Raw genomic sequence first — 23,584 nt, 5'->3', positions numbered from 1 at the left:
GCCATGCCCATTAGTGTAGCACCACTGGCTCTTCGTCTTTCTGTCTTCTGCTTGAAAAATACGGTAGTTTGCATTATCGATTGTGTATTCATTTGTTATGGGTGTGTCCTGCAAGGCAAATGTCTTTATCAGACTGCTACCAGAGAAGCTGTAGAAGTAGTGGTTCCTGCTTCCACTGCAACAAACGAGCTTGCTAGTTACCGTCAATCGCAAAGAGAGACTGGTATCAGCCAAAGAGACGTTTAGCGTATTCCTCTTACACATACATATATTACGCGTTTCAATTTTTTCTACTTCGAGAGCTACATGGTAGTGATTTTGGACATCGTTTTCAATATCATCAATGCGGACTCCTGCAAGGCAATAATTCTGCGGAGAAAGTGATATTTACTGATGAGGCCACGCTGGCCGGAGTGACCGGGTGGTTCTAGACTCTTCAGTCTGGAACCGCGCGACCGCTAAGGTCGCAGTTTCGAATCCTCCCTCGGACATGGATGTGTGTGATGTCCTTAGGTTAGTTAGGTTTAAGTAGTTCTAAGTTCTAGGGGACTGATGACCACAACAGTTAAGTCCCATAGTGCTCAGAGCCATTTGAACCATGTATTAAGTTAATCGATGACGAAGCGCGCATGAAAGTGTACTGAAGCAAAATGTTGTTCTTTTGAACATTCTTCTAGAACAATTAGCATCAGAAATGTGACAGCGTATAATAATGTCTTCACTCTCTGCTTCGCAACGATTGGTTTCATTTACTTCATTTACTATTTTCATTTACGATTATTTACTGGGATGCAAATGACACATACATATTATAAAGCAACCAGAATAAGTAATTTAATTTTTATTCGGAAAATTTTAATGTTTTTATGACTAAGGAACTATACAATGCTAGCGTCAGATGTTCTAATGGATATCTAACCGTTTATTAAACATTATGGAAGGTAGAAAGGGAGATAGACAATGTGATGAAAAGTATCCGGACACCTGGCTGAAAATGACTTACAAGTTCGTGGCGTCCTCCAACGGTAACTTTGGAATTCAGTATGGTACTGATCCACCTGTACAAAAGAGGCATTTGGCTTGAAAATGGCTAGCCCGGCGTTGGCCGATAAATTCAATATTGCAGTGCCGGATTCCACTCTCGCACGCATACGTTCAATCAGGGGCTGGAAGGTTTCTTGGAGAATGGCAGCCCATTCTCCACGGAATGCTGCACTGAGGAAAGGTATCGATGTCGGTCGTTGAGGCACGGCACGACGTTCCAAAACGTCCCAAAGGTGTTCTATAAGCTTCAGGTTAGGACTCTTTGCAGGCCAGTCCATTACAGGGATGTTATTGTCGTGTAACCACACCGCCAAAGGCAGTGCATTGTGAACAGGTTTTCGATCGTCTTGAAAGATGCAATCGCCATCCCCAAATTGCTCTTCAACAGTGGGAAGCAAGAAGGTGCTAAAAACATCAATGTAGGCCACTCCTGTCATAATGCCACGTAAGACAACAAGGGGTACAAGCCCCCTCCATGAAAAACACGACCACACCATAACACCACCGCCTCCGAATTTTACTGTTGGCACTACACACGCTGGCAGATGACGTTCACCGAGCATTCGCCATACCCACATCCTGCCATTGGGTCGCCACATTGTGCACTGTGATTCGTCGCTCCACACAACTTTTTTTCCACTATTCAATCGGACAATGTTTACGCTCCTTACACTAAGCGAGTCGCCGTTCGGCATTTACAGGCGTGATGTGTGGCTTATGAGCAGCCGCTCGACCTTGAAATGCACGTTTTCTCACCTTCCGCCTAACTGTCACAGCATTTACAGTGGATCCTGATGCAGTTTGGAATTCCTGTGTGATGGTCTGGATAGATGTCTGTCTATTACACATTACGAACCTCTTCAACTGTCGGAGGTCTCTATCAGTCAACAGACGAGGTCGGCCTGTACGCTTTTGTGCTGTACGTGACCCTTCACGTTGTCACCTGACCAACACATCGGAAATAGTGGACCTAGGAATGTTTAGGAGTGTGGACTTTTCTCGTACATACATATGACATAAATGACACCCAATCACTTGACCATGTTCTAAGTATGTGAGTTCCGCGGAGCGACCCATTCTGCTCTCTCACGACGTCTAATGACCACTGAGGTCGCTGATACGGAATACCTGGAAGTAGGTGGCAGCACAATGCAGCTAAAATGTTTTTGGGGGTGTCTGGATACTTTTGATCACATAGTGTAACTGTTTCCTCTTAGTGCTGACTGGATGACTTTGCACCTATGTAACATTTTCTTTGTAATGAAACATATTTAAACCTTTGGAAAATCTAACGGAAGTGTACGACATAGTGTTTAAACTCAGCAGCTCAAGTATACCCGGAGGGTGAAGTAAACATCCAAGTGACGGCAATTCAACGGTCGCAATAAGAGTACAAAATTATTATATTCAATACATATTTATTCCGTAGTTTCTTGTTAGATCAATGAAAGATGTAACTGAATTTTTCTTACCAAGATATGTTATTCTGGAGGCACGTAAGCAAAAAATAGTGCAATTTGATATAAAAACAAAGTTGATATCTTTGCTGTAAGTCTAGGTGAAAATACATGACAATTACCTTTGACGTGTCAAAAGTAATTTGAGGTGAAAAAGTTGGTCGACGGAGTATCTGATGAGTAACGACCGGAAGCTGTTCGCAGGGCCAGAGATGATAAAAAGAAGAGCAGCGCATTTTGTGACGGGTTCGTTGTGTAAACGAGATGGTCTTACGGAGATGCGCATCAAATGCCAGTGGTAGACGTTATAACATAGGTGGTGTACTTCAAAGACACGTTCACTGTTACATTCCAGAGAATGTATGTTCTCAGGAGAGTGTGGAAACATACTGCTTCCTGCCACACGCATCACACCAAAATCACTTACGAGTGCTCACACGAACGCTCATCTGCATTCATTGTATCCACGCACCATTTGCATATGGAACAGGACGCGGGGGAAAATAATTTTGGTAAAATGTACCCTCCAGCACACGCGGTAAGGTGACTTGCAGTGTACTAATGTGCATGTAGATATATAAAATTTCGTTCCAAGCCACATTACATGAAACTAATTTTCAGACATTACCGGATTCCGGAATAGCGTCTTACCTTTAAGTGTTATTGGGGAAAATAACAAACATCTTAATCGATATGTGACAGCTTTCACAATTTTCCAGCGATACATTTATAGTCCTCGGATAAAATTTTATCACATCGGAATTAGAAATACATCACAGATCGGCTATGATGACTGCCATATAATGAGAATTCCAATTCTCTCTTCGTAAATAACATGTGATAATAGGTGGTTAGGTCCAAAACGACTTAAGTGAACAAAAATCCCAGTTGATTATGTATGATGAAAATAAGGAAATTGTTATTAAGGTAACTGTCGAGATTTGCTTGAACCGGTGAACTGTGGTGAAATATTTGTCCTGATTTAAAACTGACCTTGAACGAACATCTGTACGTTTTGAGGTGAACGTAAACTGGAGATACTTCCTGCGTAAAACAGTTTAAAGTTCCTAGTAAGACAGGAAAGGGAGTATAACCCCCAATAACACCTTGCTTACTGAATCACTGTAGTGTTCAAACCAACATATAGAGTGAAGACAGCTTCGTTTACGCTGCCAGTTGTGGTATTCTTGCTCACCTCCCAAACTGACCGAAGGTTTTTGCTTTGTTACTTCTCTACTGCCTTACTACGCAAGTGGTAAACAAGCGAGGAGCAAGGATAACGGGATCCTCACGTGCCACTGAGACATAATACGGTTTCGAGTTTCGGTCCTACACGTCATTTTAGAATATAGCAAATTTTCAAATACAAACCGCTGTCATTTCAGGTTTTCATCTGCGCGTAAGGTCACGTTACAGCGACAGGGGACTTAGCGCAATAAGTTGTTCCTTGAACAGGAGTAAGCCGGGGCGAAGTCATTCCAACATTTCAGCCATTATCGTGAGACGATCGGAAAAAGAAAGTCCACAATATTCTGTTTATGTACAGTTACGACAAACTGAATATTTTCGATTTTAAACATCCGGCAGGCGATGCTCTTCTGCAACTGGTTAATTTTTTCCTTCCCTCAGCGGTTGTCGTTTGTATTAGATATATTAGGCGCGGCCCAAAGCTATTTGTCTGCTTCCAATGTGACCCAGGTAATAGAAAAAAGCTTGGACACGCCTGCTCTAAAACACCAGCTGCTCATCTCTACATATAAAGTGGGTTCAAATTATTAAGTCTGTGATTTTTATAGAACTTCATGGAGATAGAACCATGCTGTTTGATTTAAAATGAGCGTGCACTCGTTGTGAATGACTGACATGAATGGCAGCACTTAACGGCACACATAATTCCAGCGGCAGCGACGAGCGTGAGGTTTGTTTGTGATGCCTTAGCGTGAAATGTCAAAAAATGGTTAATATGGCTCTAAGCACTATGGGACTTAACATGTGGTCATTAGTCCCCTATACTTAGAACTACGTAAACCTAACTAGCCTAAGGACATCACACATATCCATGCCCGAGGCAGGATTCGAACCTGCGACCGTAGCAGCCGCGTGGTTCCGGACTGAAGCGCATAGAACCGCTTGACCACAGCGGCAGGCCGTGGAATGTCGCCAGATAATGATGACACGTGATGATGGCATGAATGGGACTTTCTATTCATCGAATTTGACAATAAATAATGCATGGATGCCGTTTATCAGTATTCAAACGAAGCGACCGTCAACTCAGTGCATGCACATCTGCTCACAGCGATTATGGAATCATTGCATCGACGATGTGGAAAAATGCGGCTGCAGGGAGATTACGTCGAAAATAAAGTTTTTGTGTGATTAGTTTGCGGGAAAAATTGAAAGTCTTATAATTTGAAAGCGCTTCGAACAAACTATTCCTCTCAGGTACCTCAAAGAGAATAAAACATAACCGCCCGCTGTCTTTTGGGAGCATCTTGGATGGTAGTGTCGGCCAAGACAGTAAGCTAGGCTCCACTTAGCTTCCATTACCATATACAGCAGAATCTCACAATCACCTATCTGTGTGAAGGAGGTGAATATAAGAGAATGACTGGAAATAAGATTTGATCGTTGGGCATTGGAGTCTCTTCGCCGACGAGTTCAAAACTGACTGAAGCCCTTTGATCGTTATGAATTAGTACAGAGAAAGCCAAATACCAATATACATCTGAAGTATGCAGAACTACGAGTTTAGTAAGTAGTTATGTCAGTCAGGTTCAAAGACGTATCTTCTACGAATGTTGCAAACCTGTTATCAGTATCGAAGAATTTCAGGCGGTACAGTACTGTGACGGGATCCTTAAAGAACTTTTACAACCATTCCGTCTACATTTCTGGGTTGGTCTTTTAAGAGGATGATACACGAACATAGAGCGCTCACTTGACGAACACCTAGGTCAAGGAGTCTGTAATCCACCCTCCTGACTATTTGTTGTTGTCACTTAACTCTTTTAATAAGTTTCCCGGTGAGTAAGATTTACAATAAACTTATCATCTTTTCTCGTAGTTGGCTTCAGTTCTTCACGCCTAGGGGCTGATTCCTGAAGCTGAAATGTTTGATATTGTAGGTTCTCGTCGTTCCATTTGACATAATTAACTGTGAAGTAAACCTGCGCTGTATTTTTTGTTTTCACAAATATTTTATTCTCTCACATTTTTCTACATCAGACGATATTTTGAATTTTCACGTTAACAAAGCCGATATTTATATTGTTTTTCCCAGACATAAAAACACGTCCGATCACGTCAGAGGCATGCCCACTACTGCTTCACTCTGCGGTAACAACAATATTCCAAAGGGTTTTCAAACATTCTTGACAAATGAATTTGTATTAATTTATACTATTATTTTTAAATGAACCTAGAAATATACATAATTAACAGCATCGGACTGCGTAATTAATAATAGTAATTTTAAGTGTGCCAAATATTTGGAAATTCCTAATTTTTCCAAAAAACTACTTTTTATTGTACATACAGAGATAGTACATGTCGATTGTAACAACTAAAACAAAGTAATTTCTTTTTACATGTTTTAGCCTGAAATATAACATATCGTGCACAAAATCGTATGATTTTTTTTAGAAAAACAGCTGAGATAATCTTTCCCTGTTCAAAATTGGAAGATATTAGTGGTATCGATTACTTCTGTTGAGGGAAAGTAATATTAGAGAAGGGTGTCCCTTACAAGGTACAAGTTAACCCCTGGAATGGCCAGTGTTACCTACTGACATCATTTACGGATACAGACAGATAGCAAACATTATTTTGATTTATTTATGTGTTAAATGCCACGATGTAACTGAAGTCTCACAGGTTCTGTAACGATATTCCGTACAGAATGAAATGGAGTAAAGTATTCACCTGACACCACAGTGACCTATTACCGACAGGTTCTTTTGATAATCTTAGAGCTACACTTTCTTTTATTTTTATTTCTGTGCTTCGTCGCCTCTGCATGCAGTTCACATCAGTTGACTCGTCGTTCTGTGTTCCTCAGAGTACGGATTTCGCCGCAGTTTTCCAGTGCGTGGCCTTCCTTCCGGTGCCTGGAGGCCAGGTCTTCCTGTACTGCTGGGCAGCGCAGAACGTGGCCGACGAGGTTAGTCCGCGCCACATAGCTACCATCAAAATGAAGCACCAGCTAGATTTCTACTATCTCGATTTTTTTATTACTGTTCAACCGTAAAGCGCACTATATATTTCTTAATGGAATTTACGAAATATATCAAACGAAGGATCAAATCACTGCACTAGGAATTCATAATTGTTGATTACCTCTCATTCTGATTGGTTATAATTTCATTTAACAATGAAGTATCTATACGTACTTAACGGTTCACTAGGTTTCACTAAACGATTCCTTAGTGACGGGTCGTTTTCACTTGTTATCTTATTTCCTTCAATTTGATTAAGTTACGGTATTAACTTTACTGTGAATGACACATAACTAAGATATTAATTCAAACAAATTCAGCAAATTGCTATCCTATATATGACGTAATTTCTATCTAGTCCTTCTCGTGTCTTCCGAATCTTGTATTTGGTTTCGTAGCCCATTTCATCTTGGTTTTGAAAATATAAATAAAGGTTTTATAAAATCACAATGTTTAGCGTAAAAGAATGAACTTATTTCTAACTCTGAACTTATCTGTCTTAATATACGTTTCTGTTCCTCAACACCTTTCTAAAAGATGAACGAGTACCGAAAAAATTAGTGTTTCATATTCATTCTATCGTTCTATGGCTTGATTCACGACCTTCAAGTAATTCAGCCTAGAATGAATTGTTCCTGTTGTGAATTAGAACAGAACTTTTTTTATAACCGGCCAGTGATAATTATTAGTGAAAACCTTGCACATCCCGGAAAGAATGATGATGTTATTACAGGTTTTTTTTAAAAAAAAGGTGTGTACTACTCGCTTCGTCGCGTAGTAAAACGATTACATCTTTGTAACAGTTTTCGAGAAACACTTTCATTTCTACCGTCTGTAAACACGCTGTCTGACAAGTAATGTGAAGCACCAAGACGTGAAAGAGGAAATAAAATGAACCTTCACAATTGGAGAGTGAATATGACGTTATTTAACTGATTAAAATTAGAGTCAAATTTATAAAGAACTCGGCAGTATGGGCCCATTTATCAGTATGACGGTGCACAGCCGCTAGCCTGGATTTACGCAGCGAATGAGTTGGAAGGGGTGTCCTATAGTCGTCGTATTCTCTCCTGGAGAAAGCTGACGCACAACCGATGTAACGGCTCCTTGATGTTCTAGCTACTGGCAATGGGAGAGAGGAGACGTACGAACTGGTCCCATACGTGTTCTGTCAACGAAACCTCTGGTGATCTTATCGGCGATGGGGGTTCCGTAACATCACAGAGGCGTTAGAGACACGTCCTATGTCTTGAGGAACATTATCATGCTTAAAATGACTCTCAATACTGTCGCATGGAGAGTCCGCAGCCGCGATTCAAGACTGAACACCTTGAGATGACATTCATCAGCAGCCCTTAATCCGCACTCACAGCACACCGTTTGTGTGATGGTGTTAGAGGCAGCTTAAGCCCGCGACGTTTATTCCCTAGTCCAGTTGCTGCTAGTCTCTGACAAATAGTACGGGATGACACAGAACGTCACGATGAATCCATAATTTGTTCTCGGCTGGTTGGCGTGGTTGTCAAGGGGTTACGACGTGCTTGGTGCACAACACGGCGACCCTCGCTTGTGATGGTCTTGACGAGGGTAATGCCTGCCCTCACTATGCCAAGCATTCTAACATTGGGTCACTGTCATATTCCGATAACGCACAAATCTGCATACTGCACGATTCCACCTGCCGGCCAAATGAACACAAATTCTAGCAGGTGCGCATAACGCTGATTCACACAAGTACGCGGCATTATCGTGCTCTTCACAGCGATCACTCAACACCTAATATTGTTTGCGACCCGTACATACCCTACCAGGCTTAGTAACTATACTAAACATGAACAACACTAATGCACACTAGTGACCGTTCTACCTGTCACAGACAATTCAAATTCCAATCATTTACATGCAGATAAGTACATCGACATCCGGCCATGTGTTCTAGGTGCTTCAGTTTTTATTGTCAGGTAGTGTAATTTTGTCAATTCTTTAAGTCGTAATTTTTCATTTAACCTAAATTCTTTTTCAGCTTAACGTTAGTCATTATCGTCTTTAAGCGTCAGTTCAAATAATCTTATAATACAAAGGCGATCTGTAAATCTTTGGCTAATCGTGGACCAATGTATCAAGTACGTTCCTTACCTCCCATTCGTTTCATAGTTTATCTCCTTTTCTCTTCATATTTGAAGTATGTCGCGAGTATTTAAAATAACTCATACCTGACGGAAAAATGCATATCCGTCCCCTGGTCCACATTTAGTTATCCACTTCTGTCTTTCCTCTCTTTTACTGTACCTCTCACATACCTCGCGGATATGTACTTTATGTGTTTTTCAAATCATAATATATATTTCCTTCTCTTCGTATTCTTCATTTTATTTCTCCAAACAACATTTTCTATGTATTTATGTTTCGTATTAAAGTTGGTAGATGTATTAAAAGGCAGTGACGTGATTGCTCCTCGGCTGTTGTTTAATTAACAGTTGTTTACTTTTATACATCTCACATGATTGGCCAGTTTCGGCCTTGCAGGCCAATGTCAAGTGCAATAGGCACCGACAAGATCAAAATGGTCTGTAAGACCACAATTGGCCAGTCACATGAAACGTAGTAATATGTGAGTATTCGTCAACTAAGCAACAGCTGAAACGGAATCATGACACTGTCGTTCGAAAAGTTCACGGCTGTGGTACCATATATGAAGAACATGATACTTAAATTCCTTTGCAGTCCCAAGGTCCCTTGGCCAAAAGTTCTTTTTCCATTAACATTCAGCCCTTAACATTCGCCTCATATCGTCACTTTCTGCAAATATCCCAACACATACTTCTCTGGCAAAAGAGTTTTGGAAACCATATCCACCAGAAAATTAGCCACTCAGAAGAGTTATGTGATAAAGTTATGAAGGTAATGTTAGGTGATGAGTGTTAATGCACGTACATGAGGTGCTGTTCAAGAAACTCTGAGGAGTCTGACAACGTTCTCACAAGTGGAGACCCTCAGACAGGGCCAGCCGATTCGGCTGATAGGGATAGGATGTAAAGCAATGGATTTAAATTTGTCCCACAACCAAAACATTAACCCAAGTCTCCTGCTTAATAAGCGGATGTGCTAACCACTACACCACCATAGCACTGTGGCTACTAAACCTGTACGGACTATTCTAGTCCAATGGCCTCCATTACACAAACTTCAGTTCACACCTTCAACACATTTTCTCCCTCTTAAATCGTCACTATTGCCAAGAACTCCTCCGAGCGAGTTGGCGCAGTGGTTAGGACACAGGACTCGCAATCGCGAGGACGACGGTTCAAACTCGCGTCCGGCAATCCTAATTTAGGTTTTCCGAGATTTCTCTAAATCACTTTATGCAAATGCAGGAACGGCTACTTTGAAAGGGCATGACCGACTGCCTTCCCCATCCTTCTCTAATCCGATGACCTCACTGTTTGGTCCCCTCCGCCAAATCAACCAATCAACCTAGACCTCTCGACATTGGAATAGCACCCTAGCTTTGTACGTGATAGAGAAATCCTTCCTGTACCTCGGGCGTAGGTGATCTATTGATCTGATAGAATATCGTTCTCCTGTAAACATATGAATCTCACCATTATCTTCGAAAAAACTCCTGGCCGTAGATCAAATTTTAATCCATTGCTTTAGCTGCTATCCTTAATGGAGATGAAGCTGAGACTCATTCGTCTCCAGGAAAATGAAATTACATCATATTCGGTTCATATTTGGTAAGTAGCTTGCGTACACCCCAAAATTAAAGTTTAGGACATTTTGCCTCAACACATCCGGCCCTCCCACACCCTTCGGCCCCCACCTGTTTTTGAAAAACTGCTCTTGAAGTTCATGAAGTGCCTTGGACTAAGAATTGACGGAATAGATAGAAACTAAGCATTTTTCATCTCATATATAGGGTCTGTAAACGCATATTTTTCTAGAAAACGAGGAAACAAAGAAGAACCGCTTATATACCGGCACGGTAGGAGCTGCACAACGAAAGTCTCCGCAGATGCAGCGACCAATGCATTATTTGTGCCTGAACGTGCCCATTTAATTTTTCCAACCTTTTGACACTTGTTGCTACTATTATCATGCCAAGTTAAATGACTTTTAACTGCAATGGTGTGTGGAAATTCAACATATCACGGTCAATTGACAGTGAACTTTAGCACAAGTAAAAGAGAGTTTGGGAAATCTGTATAGCGAATATACGACGGTACAGATCTAAGCTGAATTGGTGGGTGAAACACGCAAAACCCAAATACGATATTTACTAAAAAGCAGCACTTTTGAAAAGAAACGTTGGGAAAGACTCTACGAAACTCTACTTCCAGAGACTAGGATAATTACACGTAGATGCCGACAATGTTCCACGCCATATCGTGAAAATAAAAGGCCAAGGCCAAAACAACCGCTTTGAATCGAAAGCAAACGGAGGGCACTAAAATAAGAACGAGAGACACCAGCGGCATCGGGGAAGAATAAACAACTCTTTTCCATCTTCTGGCCGAATTCAAAAGAGGACGGTCCCTACAATTAAGTTCTTTCCGAAATGATGATGGAAGACAGCTTATCCACCAGGAGGACATCACGTGACTGTTTCACGAAACTGCATGCTGCAGGTGATACGAAAACGACACAGGTGAGACACTTTTAAATAACATCTAACCGACTGTAACGAACGAAGGGAACACGGAATTTGAGACTTGGACCCGATATACGAGGGTTGGAACTTAAACAGTAGCAACAATTTATTCACAACCGATACAAAAGAGTTACATGTTTGCACCTGTTACTGTCCTTCAAAGTAGTCACCAGCGTTGTGTAGAACCAGTTTCCAGCGATGTGGAAGGCGTAATATACCGTTAGCAGAGCGAATGGAGCGGTCTACTGCCTGTCGAATCTTTGGAACAGTTATGCCACGAAGTGGCTCCTTCATCTTCGGAATCAAATAAAAGTCACAAGAACTTAAGTCTGGGGAATATGGTGGCTGGTACAGAACGTTCCAGTCCCATCAACCGAACAGAGCAGCCACAGCTTGTGCTGTATGCGCCCGTGCATTGTCGTGCAAAATGATGGGTGCTTTGAGCAGAAATTGTCGCCACTTCTTTTCCAAAGCTGGTCGCAGGTGATGCTCCAAAAACGAACAGTAATACTGTGCACAGACGGTCTGCCGTGGAGGAACGTAATGCGTTGGGATAACACCACCACAGTCGCACACGACAATCACCATAACTTTCTTCATACGGGGGCTCTGACACACTTTCGACATCCGCGGCGACCCATAATGACGCCATTCGTAGGATTGGCGTTTCAGTTTTGGCTCTTACGATTGGCCCATGTCTCACCCAGTGCTACGATAAGGCGTAAGAAAGCGTCCCCTTCACGCTCTTAGCGCTCCAAATGCGTCTGAGCAGCGTCGTAACGCCATCATTTCAGAATTTCCATCAGTTCATGCGGAGCCCATCGTGATGCAATTTTTCGCATGATCAAGCGTTTCTTCCAGATGCGATGCACAGTCGTATGCGCTAATCCGGTTTCATGGGCGAGCACACTAATTGTATGGTATCGATCACTTTCCACAAACGCGGCAACAGAATGCACTTTTTCTTCAGTGACGCTAGGACGACTAGCCCGATCCATGTCTGCTATAGTTTGCCGACCTTCGTTGAAGGCTTTTACCCAACTGTTCTGTGCGGCAATGCCGATTTCCTGCACTCCTCTTAAAGACCTTGATTACACTGTCATGCTATACGACCGCTGGCACATTCAATCTCGATCCATCTCCGTTGCTCCTGTTTCGAAAACATAGTGACACTATTACGTTAGACCGCTCGCTAACAAGTGACTTGTTTCCCTCGATTGTGCGCATGCTGTTACGTAGGACGGGCGAGTCCATTTGCTCGGAGGTAAGGCATATATGTCAACAACGTGTGCTATCAGCGACTATAGTAGATTCCATTGCATAGTTTCTCCACAGCAATGTTGCCACTACTTAAGTTCCAGCCTACGTAATTACCAGTACAATTTTACTTAAAATAGGGAAATTTAAACGGCAGTACATTGATCGTACTGCTGGATGAAATACGTCTGCTACTACCCCGTACGAGCCTTTAGAAGGGCTCAAGTTGTTGATTCCTCGGGTTGCACTAAATTCTTCCAAACCATGCGTCCTATATCGCTTCTCAACGCTGATTACAGGATATCTGTTAGGGTATTGATTCAACGGTTTAACACCATTACTGATAGCCTCATCGGCTAATATCAGACGTGCCCCATTCCTAGGACATTACACTAAGCGCTGCAATAATACCGGTATATGATAGCTGTCGCTTAAAGATATAACTGTAGAGCTGTCATCATATCGTTGGAATGGAAGAATCATTAGACAGGGTCCGTGATGTGTCATGTCGGAAATTGAAATGAGGCCCGTTTATGTAAATATTGTCAAGAATTCTTGTAAATGGACAGTGCACAACCGGAATACCACTCCTAACGTCGCTACTACAAGAATGTTTCCTCTCGATTCTGCAGTTCTTCATATCGATCTAGCCTCTTCTGTAGTCACTATTTGACAATGTCCCTGGTATTGAAATTCGAGGCAACAAATTCATATGCAGAAGCTACCCGACCTTGCACATGACTGTCCCAGCTGATGTTATGAAAATATATTATGTGATTCGAACATATAGTTGCTGGCCTTGAGCTAAAATCAACGTAGGTAAATCTAGCACTTGGTAGTTAGGTAAAGCGGTAGCATTCATTGAAACTGGCCCAGTTGAACAAGCGATAACATCAGTTTTGGTTCAAATGGCTCTGAGCACAATGGGACTTAACATCTATGGTTATCAGTCCCCTAGAACTCAGAACTACTTAAACCTAACTAACATAAGGACATCACACAACACCCAGTCATCACGCATCAGATTTCTGATGATAAGTTATAGCAAATGTTCGCCCATAATAGCAACCTGGAATTGGAAAATGAAACTCAAAAGCCTCCGAGCGGCACTGAGAGAGTATTACATTAGTTCCCTAGATATAATAATTAAAGTCATTCTGGTAAGCCTTGTTGTACTCCCTAAGGCGTTCTTCCTCGCAAGTACTCTTCCCTTGCCTGAAACAACTGCACCACGCATAGAATCTGCTCTTGCGTGGGGAGCGTGTGCACTTAGGGTTAAACAACAGTCCAAGATCATAATTGAATCAAAACGAGGTTTAGAGCTCGCCAACGTTAGAGACAAATGTAAAGCGCTATCTGTTCTTGAGTATTTCTCGAGTGTTTGGGTTCCGCACAGTGTCTGATTGAAGGAGGACATCGAAGCAGTTCAGAGGCCGGATTCTAGATTTGTTAGCGCCAGGCTCGATCAGTATGCAAGTATTGCGGATGTGCTTCGGGAGCTCAAGTGGCTATCCCTGGAGGGAAGAAGACATTCATGTCGAATAACACTACTGAGAATGTTTAGCCAGCCGGAGTGGCCGTGCGGTTCTAGGCGCTACAGTCTGGAACCGCGTGACCGCTACGGTCGCAGGTTCGAATCCTGCCTCGGGCATGGATGTGTGTGATGTCCTTAGGTTAGTTAGGTTTAAGTAGTTCTGAGTTCTAGGGGACTTGACCTCAGTAGTTAAGTCCCATAATGCTCAGAGCCATTTGAACCATTTGAGAATGTTCAGAGAACAGGCATTTGAAGCTGACTGCAGAACGATCTCACTGCCGCCAGCATATATTTCACGTAGGGACCATGAAGATAATATACGAGTAATTAAGACTCATACAGAGGCCCATCTGCCCTCGCTCTATCCAGGTGTGGAACAGGATAGAAAACGACTATTTGTGGCACAGGGTACCCTCCGCCACGGACCGTACAGTGCCTTGCGGAGTATGTACATAGAAGTAGACATCTAGTACGTCAGAGGAGCTAGCAGCAGGAGACCGAACTCTCAAAAAAAAAATAATAAATAAATAAATAGAAATAAATGTACAAATGTGTGTGAAATCTTATGGGACTTAACTGCTAAGGTCATCAGTCCCTAAGCTTACACACTACTTAACCTAAATTATCCTAAGGACAAACACACACACCCATGCCCGAGGGAGGACTCGAATCTCCGCCGGGACCAGCCGCACAGTCACAGTCCATGACTGCAGCGCCTGAGACCGCTCGTCTAATCACGCGTGGCACGGAAATCTCAGAACACAGCGTAAACGTATTGACTCCAGTAGAGAACAAGACGTCCGTTATGGTTAGGCATAGAGACTTTAAGTTGCCACATACTGAATCGTAATCACTGAGAAAAATGACATCAAATAAAGAGTGAGGAAGTACGCAAGCAAGGAATTCTATAAAGTGCAGACGGAAGATAAGTCTACAAATCAACTAAAGAAGGATTTTACCAAAGTCACTTGGCGTAAGGTTTAACAAAATGTTTATGTGGAAGCCTTACAGTCAAATGTAAAAGATGTGTCATATCGTGCTTTATACATCAGTGTAAGTACAAGTGATCGTCTCTTCACAAACAGTTTGTCAAATACTGGCAAATGCTTGGATTGTCAACAGACTGACACTTTACTTCACTGTTTCACTTGCAGCTCAGAGAACGAGATGTGGCAGTGCACAAGTCGCAAGGTTGCCATCGTGATCGGTAGATCTGAAAACACTATAACAAATTTCAGTTCCCTTGAAACAGGAATGCTTGTAAACATTTCTGTTTAACAGTTGTAGTGCCATTTGAGAACAAATCGAGAAACGTTCCAGGAGTAAACAGGAAACCAAATCTTCGAAAAGACGATGTTGTCACTAAGCTGCCTTTGTTCCTGTAGAGGGAAGTTCATCTATTTGAAAAAAATAAAAAATTAAAAAAATTAAAAAATAAAAATTTTAAATTATAAAAAATTAAATAAATTTAAATTGATTAAACCTGAAAATAATAAAGAAAGGACTACCACATCAAGCTGGCAGGCAGAGGACGTGTCTTTAATTCCCTGTTGCATCTGGCAGTTTGTTTTTTCATTTATATATTATTCCACATCGAAACTGGTAGGTACAGGAGGGCTAATAACGTAAATTAACCAATAAGGAATAATAACAAAGTAGGCAAATAAAACTCTCAAACGATTTAGATTAGTAAGGAATTAAAATTTTAAGCCTCCTTATGTGAAAACAATTCCGAGATCATTGCTGCGAAGACGAGCTTCAGCCGCACGTTATCGCATAAGGAAGTAAAACTAACCTTTGTCGCAGTTGGTACCGCACATTAAATGAAGCATTCATACACAGCACAATATTCCATCACAGCGTCTGGAAAATTGTTGTCTAAAATTTTCCCGTGCTTATAAAAAAACTAATGATTAACTTATTTCTCGGGCTATAGAAGAGGTCAATCGCTTAACCGACTCTTTAAATGTTTACTTCACATGCTCAGCATCGAGGAAACAGATTAATTCAGTTCATAAAACATATCTTGAGAACGTTTTAAAACCATGCGTTGCTGATAACCAGTTTTGTCTAATACTGGATTGCTGATATGGAAAAGTTAACACGGTCACTTGTAATAGCATGTTAATATGAGACGGGGGTCAGACGACTTGTGCCGGTCGCTGTGACCGAGCGATTCTAGGCTGCAGCTACGGTCGCAGGTTCGAATCCTGCCTCGGGAATCGATGTGTGTGGTGTCCTTAGGTTAGTTAGGTTTAAGTAGGTCTACGTCTAAGGGACTGATGACCTCAGATGTTAAGTCCCAGAGTGCTTAGAGCCATTTGAACAGTCAGACGATTTGTACGGTAGAAGTAATGCTGTAAAACTGCGCACCTGTGTGTTAGCCATGTGATGCTTATTTTTACTGGCAAGTTACAAACTTAATTTCGACGCTTCATAATTGTAGGAGCCTTCTGGAAACACTGCGGGAATTGCGCAACCATTCGATGGAATACTGACTCACAGAACAATGCATTATCAACATCCAGTACCCATTTTCCAGGCAATGTTATTGTATGCATCATATGAATTAAAATTATTTCCTGAAAAATATTTATGTTTAAACGTAAACCAAGTTAGTTTCCATCCGAATCTTCGGAAGGAACGATGTAGTTGCGCGTAGATTCCATTCGTTAGATGTTCTTGGTGCCGCGCGTTTTTCTACTTAGAATGTTTACACGACATTTAGTTTTTCGAAGAAACCTGAAGACATGCCACATAAAGCATGAAAGAGACACTGTAAAACCATCAGGATAAAATGTTTAATTCTTGGTTTATCCAAGTCGTTCAGAAATTTATTTGCCTGTCTTCTTACTATTCATTATCGACTTACTAATCTTATTAGCCCTTTTGTACCTGCCAACTTAGAAACGGAAGAACTCCGCGGTCGGAAAAAAAAATCGCAGCACCAAATAATTTTACGTAGAGTAATGAAATTTTTGGAGCTCATTTGTCTAGGTAGCATATTTGAGGGATTAACATTGCAAGATTGCAGATTAACGTGCTCGTTAGAAAGTTCATTGCAAATGCGAAAGGCTGGTACATCTACATCTACATCTACATGGTTACTCTGCAATTCACACTTAAGTGCCTGGCAGAGTGTTCATCGAACCATTTTAGTACTAATTCTCTACCATTCCACTCTCGAATGGCGCATGGGAAAAAGGAACACTTAAATCTTTCCGTTCGAGCTCTGATTTCTCTTATTTTATGATGATGATCATTTCTCCCTACGTAGGTGGGTGTCAACAAAATATTTTCGCATTCGGAAGAGAAAGTTGGTGATTGAAATTTCGTAAATAGATCTTCCCGCAAAGAAGACCGCCTTTGTTTCAGTGACTGCCACCCCAACTCGCGTATCATATCAGTGACAATCTCACCCCCATTGCGCGATAACACGAAACGAGCTGCCTTCTTTGCACTTTTTCGATGTCCTCCGTCAATCCTACCTGGTAAAGATCCCACAACGCGCAGCAATATTCCAGCAGAGGACGGACAAGTATAATGTAGGCTGTCTCTTTGGTGGGTTTGTCGCATCTTCTAAGTGTTCTGCCTACAAAGCGCAGTCATTGTTTCGCCTTCCCCATCATATTATCTATGTGGTCTTTCCTATTTAAGTTGCTCGTAATTGTAATTCCTACGTATTTAGTCGAATTGACAGCCCATAGATTTGTGCGAATTATCGTATACCCTAAATTTTCGTATTTCTTTTAGTACCCTTGTGGACGACCTCGCACTTTTCTATGTTTAGTGCCAATTGTCACTTTTCACACCATACAGAAATTCTCTCTAGATGATTTTGTAATTGGAATTGATCGTCTGATGATTTTACTAGGCGGTAAATTACAGCGTCATCTGCAAACAATATAAGGGGGCTGCTCAGATTATCATCTAGATCATTTACGTAAATCAGCAAAAGCAGAGGACCTATGACACTACGTTGCGAAACGCTAGATATCATTTCTGTTCTACTCGATGATTTACCGTCTAGCCGGCCGAAGTGGCCGTGCGGTTCTAGGCGCTGCAGTCTGGAACCGCGTGACCGCTACGGTCGCAGGTTCGAATCCTGCCTCGGGCATAGATGTGTGTGATGTCTTTAGGTTAGTTGGGTTTAACTAGTTCTAAGTTCTAGGGGACTAATGACCTCAGAAGTTGAGTCCCATAGTGCTCAGAGCCATTTGAACCATTTACCGTCTATCAGTACGAACTGTGACCTCTCTGAGAGGAAATCAAGAATCCAGTCACACAACTGAGACGACACTCCATATGCACGCAATTTGATTAATAGTTCTTTGTGAGGAAGGGTATCAAAAGCCTTCTGGAATATGGAATCGATCTGAGATCACTTGCCGACAGCACACATTTCTTCATGGGAATAGTGAGCTAGCTGCGTTGCAAAAGAAATATATTTTCTGAATCCGTGTTAGTTATGTATCAATAAGTCATTTTCTTCAAGGTGATTCCTAATGTTCAAGTATAGTATATGTTCCAAAATCATACTGCAATGAGGTCAGTGATATAGGTCTGTAATTTAATAGGTTACTCCTATTTCCTTTCTTGAATACTAGTGTGACCTGTGTTACTTTCCAGTCATTAGGAACAGATATTTCGTCAAATGAGCGGTTGCATATGATTGCTAATAAAGGCGCTATTATGTCTGCATACATTAACAAAATGGTGTAACCGTCAGAATGTTTGACTTAAGCATGCAGACGTACATGCATCGTATTGTACAGCTGCCGGATGTCAGTTCTTAGATGGTTCCATGACAGTACCACTTGACGGGTGAGTAGAGGGAAGGTTAATGCTGTTTGTTGATAACGCTCGAGTTGTCGTCCGATGATGTCTCATACGTGTTCGATTGGAGACTGATCTGGTGATAGAGCAGGTGGAGGCAAAATGTCGACACTCTATAGAGCACGTTGGCTTACAGCAGCGGTATAACGGCGAGCGTTATTCTGTTGGAAAACACTCCCTGGAAAGTTGCAAACGAATGGCACCACAACAGGCCGAATCAGCAGACTGACGTACAGATCTCGATTCATGGTGCGCAGGATAATCACGAGAGTGCTCCTACTGTCTGACGAAATCGCACCCCAAACGATAATTCCAATTGTAGGTCCATTGTGTAGGTCCATTGTGTCTAGCACGGAGGCAGGTAGACTGCAGGCCGTCAACTAGGCTTCGTCTAACCGAAACACGGACATCATCATTGCCACCAAGTCAGAACGAGCATTCATCAGAAAGCACAACAGACATCCACCCTGCCCTTCAGTGAGCTGTGTCTTGACACCACTAAAGCCGGCAATGGTGGTGGTTTGGGGTCACTGGAATGCACGCTACAGGGCGCCTGGCTCGGAGCAGTCATCGGAGTGACCGATTTGTATGTTGTGTCATTGTTGTGCCAATTGCTGCTCAAATGGCTGGTGCAGGTGCAGTACGATGCGCCAGAGTCATACGCCGAACACAGTGGGCTTCCCTCTCGGTAGTGTCACGTGTCCGTCCGGAGGCAGGTCTTCTTGCGACCGTACATTCTGGTAACAAAAGCTACCAACAGTACCGTATAGTGGCTACTCTCATGACGAATCTTTCTGGAGTATCGACAAACATCAACTCAAGACGTCCTATGTCAAGTATAACTAACGCTCACGACCGTTACAGTGTGTATTTAAAGCAGACCTGATTTACAAAAAAATGGTTCAAATGGCTCTGAGCACTATGGGACTTAACATCTATGGTCATCAGTCCCCTAGAACTTAGAACTACTTAAACGTAACTAACCTAAGGACATGACACAACACCCAGTCATCACGAGCCTGAGAAAATCCCTGACCCCGCCGGGAATCGAACCCGGGAACCCGAGCGTGAGAAGCGAGAACGCTACCGCACGACCTCGAGCTGCGGACACCTGATTTTCATTCTGATAATGGTGTTATCAACGACACCTTTATGCGACTGCCGCGAAATTTGGAAAAATGGCATCTTTTATGTGTAGAAACACGCCTACAAACATTGGTTTATGTCGCACCACTCCTTCTTGATGTTTCGACTTTTATACGCCATATCAAAGAAAAGAAGACCTAAAGAATGTAGCTGGAAATCGGATACAGTTTCTTCACTCCTCAGACAGCGGCGATTGCGTTTAACAGCTCTTACCTTTTCGGTATCGAAGCAGCAGTCGAAGAAGTTTGTTTCCCCAATTTCTAGGAAAATTTGCGGACCCCCCTTTCGTTCACGAGAAAAGCTCGATTTTCAGTTATCTATCGATCCCCTGTACTCTGATTCGATAGCGCGTAGCTCAGCTTCCTCATAAACTGGGCTTGTTGGACCAAAATGTCTTAAGAGTCATGCCAAAAATGAGCCATGTTTGCTGTCCATATCTGCCCTTACGCCTTCCGTCAGAGCTTGAGCATCAGTCGCAAATAGTTCTATAGTGATTCCATAGTCGAGGTAAATGGTCGCTCCGTCGCCTTATGTTCCTTATGTTCCACGCTACATTTAGCATTATTTACGCGCTTTTGTTCAGTAGATGTTCATTGTCTCATCGTGCTCAGTTAGTTTACTAATGTACCTTCGCCAGTGTTACCAGACGGTACAATATCCTCCACAAACAGCAACTAAACCGAATAAATTTGGTCTTTAAATCCAAGGTGAACGTCTACTAACGGCTGAGTCTTGATCCCGAAGTGACTTTGACGGTTATCACTTAATGGAGATATAACACGCAGTCGTGTATGGCTCCTGTATCATGTGGTTCACTAGCTTTTCCATGGTTTACAATCAGTCCAGTATGAATCTGATTGCTAATCTGTCGCTCTTTCTAAGTTAATCGACGCAGAACAATCCACAGTGGTAGTGAGACGTCACATTCGTCTGTTAAAAGGCACAAGCGGTGTCGACGGCGGCGTACAGCTGCTCCTGGGTGGAGTCGAGCGCGGCCTTCAAGCACGGCCTCCGCCTGCTGCTGTGCCGCGCCCAGAAGCGCCTCGTCCTCACTGCCGGCTACTGCTACCCCATCGACAGGGCCGCCTTCCTCTCGGTCAGTAACACCTTAGCTGGTCCTTAACCTGTGCGCTCTACTATATATGATGTGAAGAACTGCAGGGATCTTCACGTGCCAACCAAAGTTGCTCATAATACGTCCCTTGCCTGACTGCATCATGGCTGCCACAAAGAGTGACTGCAAAACAAAGGAGAATCCCCTATGATTCTCCGACCATGTGAGTCCCTTAGTTCGTATTTTCCAGATTTGCAGAGAAGAACCAAATGAATTACGTCAAAAGTACTCAAAAAATCCAAAAGAGTTCAGTTGTATCATCAATGGGGACAAGGACAAACGCAAGTGAAAATAAATCAAAACATAAGATCGCATTATCTTTTGATTACCTTTGTACATATCCTCACAAAAGATTTTCAAAAAGTCCACCTTCAGCATCAATGCATTTTGCTGCTCTTGCTGACAGCTGCTGTGTTGTTGATCTGAGCTCATTCCTACGGTCCTTCACTTCAGCTTACACATATAAAATACAGGTCAGCCCTTTGGGTCCATTTAACTCATATAGATTTATAGACCTCGCTCTTAAGTCAACGCCACAAACAGTATTCTGATGGAGTAAGATCAGGTGATCTCAGTGGCTATGAAACGACTCAAGGCGCCGGATCCAAAGCCCAAGATATATTCCAGTGAGGTACTGTGTCAGCTGCCGTATGGAAGGTGTAGGAACTCCACAGTGCTGAAAGTACACGAAGCTTCGTTTTGGCAAAGGAATATCTTCCAAGTAATTTGGTAACACATTCTGAAGGAAATCACGGTAGCCTGCTCCATTAAGAGGGTTATCCAAAAAAACTGGAGCAACGAGTTGGTCGTCAATAATACCAGACCACAACTGAAATGTACATTGAAATGGTCAGTAAAGAGATCACTGTGTAACCTAATGTCACTTTGGTTGTATTTGCATGTGAGTGCTGGTGGAGAAGGACGTGTGACTGACGCCCATGATTTTCAAACAGTTGTATGTCAGATAAGAATTAAGGAAAGGGCATGCATTCATTTGATGTTTTTGTCTAGCATCACCAACACCATAACCACTCAAAGCAGGTAACTCTCCTCCAGCCTCATCCTTTTACGTAAGAACTCAGCTGATACTGTCTGTACTACTCACAAACTGCTACTACATATGTTATTGGTATATGTAGAGTTAATGGAAGTATGTAAAAAATCTTGGAGAAAGATATATATAATGTGAAAACTAATACATAATAATGTCCATCTCACCTCAACCAAATCTAGAACAGTGCTTCTTAGTTCAGAAGTTATTACATGCATATTCTATTTGCTGATCAGAAAAATCTCATTATCTTCTTGTTACATCACACGTCATTCTTTGTTGGGCGAATATTTCCATTGTGTTTACGGTGAGCAATCGTCTGTCACTACCAAATTGATATCAAAGATAGAATATTTCTGGCTCATAAACCTGTATTGTCTAACGCACTTTTGTAATAACTTGTTGTAATGAGTATTTATTTGATATCCAACACACTGTGTAAGCACTGCTAATGTATTTGACACATTATTTTGCCAATGATAAAATTTTTTTCGTCGTTTCATTACTGTTTCCAAATATATTGTTCTGTTTTGTTACAAAGCTTTCAGGTAGCTTAACTAGGATACAAGGTAGCAATGAGGAAGCGACAGCCGTTTCATAGCTGTTTTGGAGTGTTAAAAACGTGGAAAACTTGATGAATTCAGAAATTTCAGCAAGCATTTGTGTTTACAAAAATGACGTTATTACAATTAGGAGTACAGATTCTTGGTGGTGAATACTTGCCACTAATGATAAGTCAAGGTGGAAAGCGAATTAAAAAGAAATTAGGTTTTATTATAATCCTTTTATATTGATATTGTTCCATCTGTTTTCAGCTGGTTAATGCATCATACTCCTACTACGCTCTGCTGGGCCAAATGAACAGACATTAGGACCTGTACTGCTCACTGCCTGCAGTCTGAAGCAAAGTCCAACAACTCTTTCAACATCTGTGCTTTTCAGTTTAATTCTCCGAGTGCACTTTGTTGTAGTTGTAAATCATTCTTTTTCTGGTAAAGGACTATTACAACAGTTGTTACAACTGCTTTTGGAAAACAGAAACGCTTGCAACAGCACATGGGCAGTTTCAGAATCGCCAGCAACGAAGTTACATACTAGCTTTTATAAACCTTTTTAATTAATTCCATCTAGTTGCTATACAATGATATCACAAAAGAGAGATTTACAAGATATTATGTTACTTCTTCACATTTTCCTTTCTGTTTCTGATTAAAAGAGGTTGCTGTCTATAGCATTAGTAAAGTTATCATTTGTACAGACATTTTCAATCTAGTAAC

General features: G+C 41.9%; 1 protein-coding gene across 1 annotated transcript in view; it reads left to right on the top strand.

Moving 5' to 3' along the window:
• LOC124712190 (odorant receptor 43a-like) overlaps positions 1 to 23,179 on the top strand; it is a 43,794-nt gene extending 20,615 nt beyond the window's left edge. The window contains exons 3-5 of the mRNA XM_047242487.1: positions 6,526 to 6,663; positions 21,083 to 21,238; positions 23,123 to 23,179. Coding sequence (XP_047098443.1) covers positions 6,526 to 6,663; positions 21,083 to 21,238; positions 23,123 to 23,179 — 351 coding nt within the window. The remainder of the gene's footprint in view (positions 1 to 6,525; positions 6,664 to 21,082; positions 21,239 to 23,122) is intronic.
• The last annotated feature ends 405 nt before the right edge of the window (positions 23,180 to 23,584 follow it).

This window comes from Schistocerca piceifrons, chromosome 8, assembly GCF_021461385.2.
Source record: "Schistocerca piceifrons isolate TAMUIC-IGC-003096 chromosome 8, iqSchPice1.1, whole genome shotgun sequence".
NCBI classification, from domain to species: Eukaryota; Metazoa; Arthropoda; class Insecta; order Orthoptera; family Acrididae; genus Schistocerca; species Schistocerca piceifrons.
Note: the sequence above shows the minus strand (reverse complement) of the source record. Positions and strands in the feature narration are given on the sequence as shown.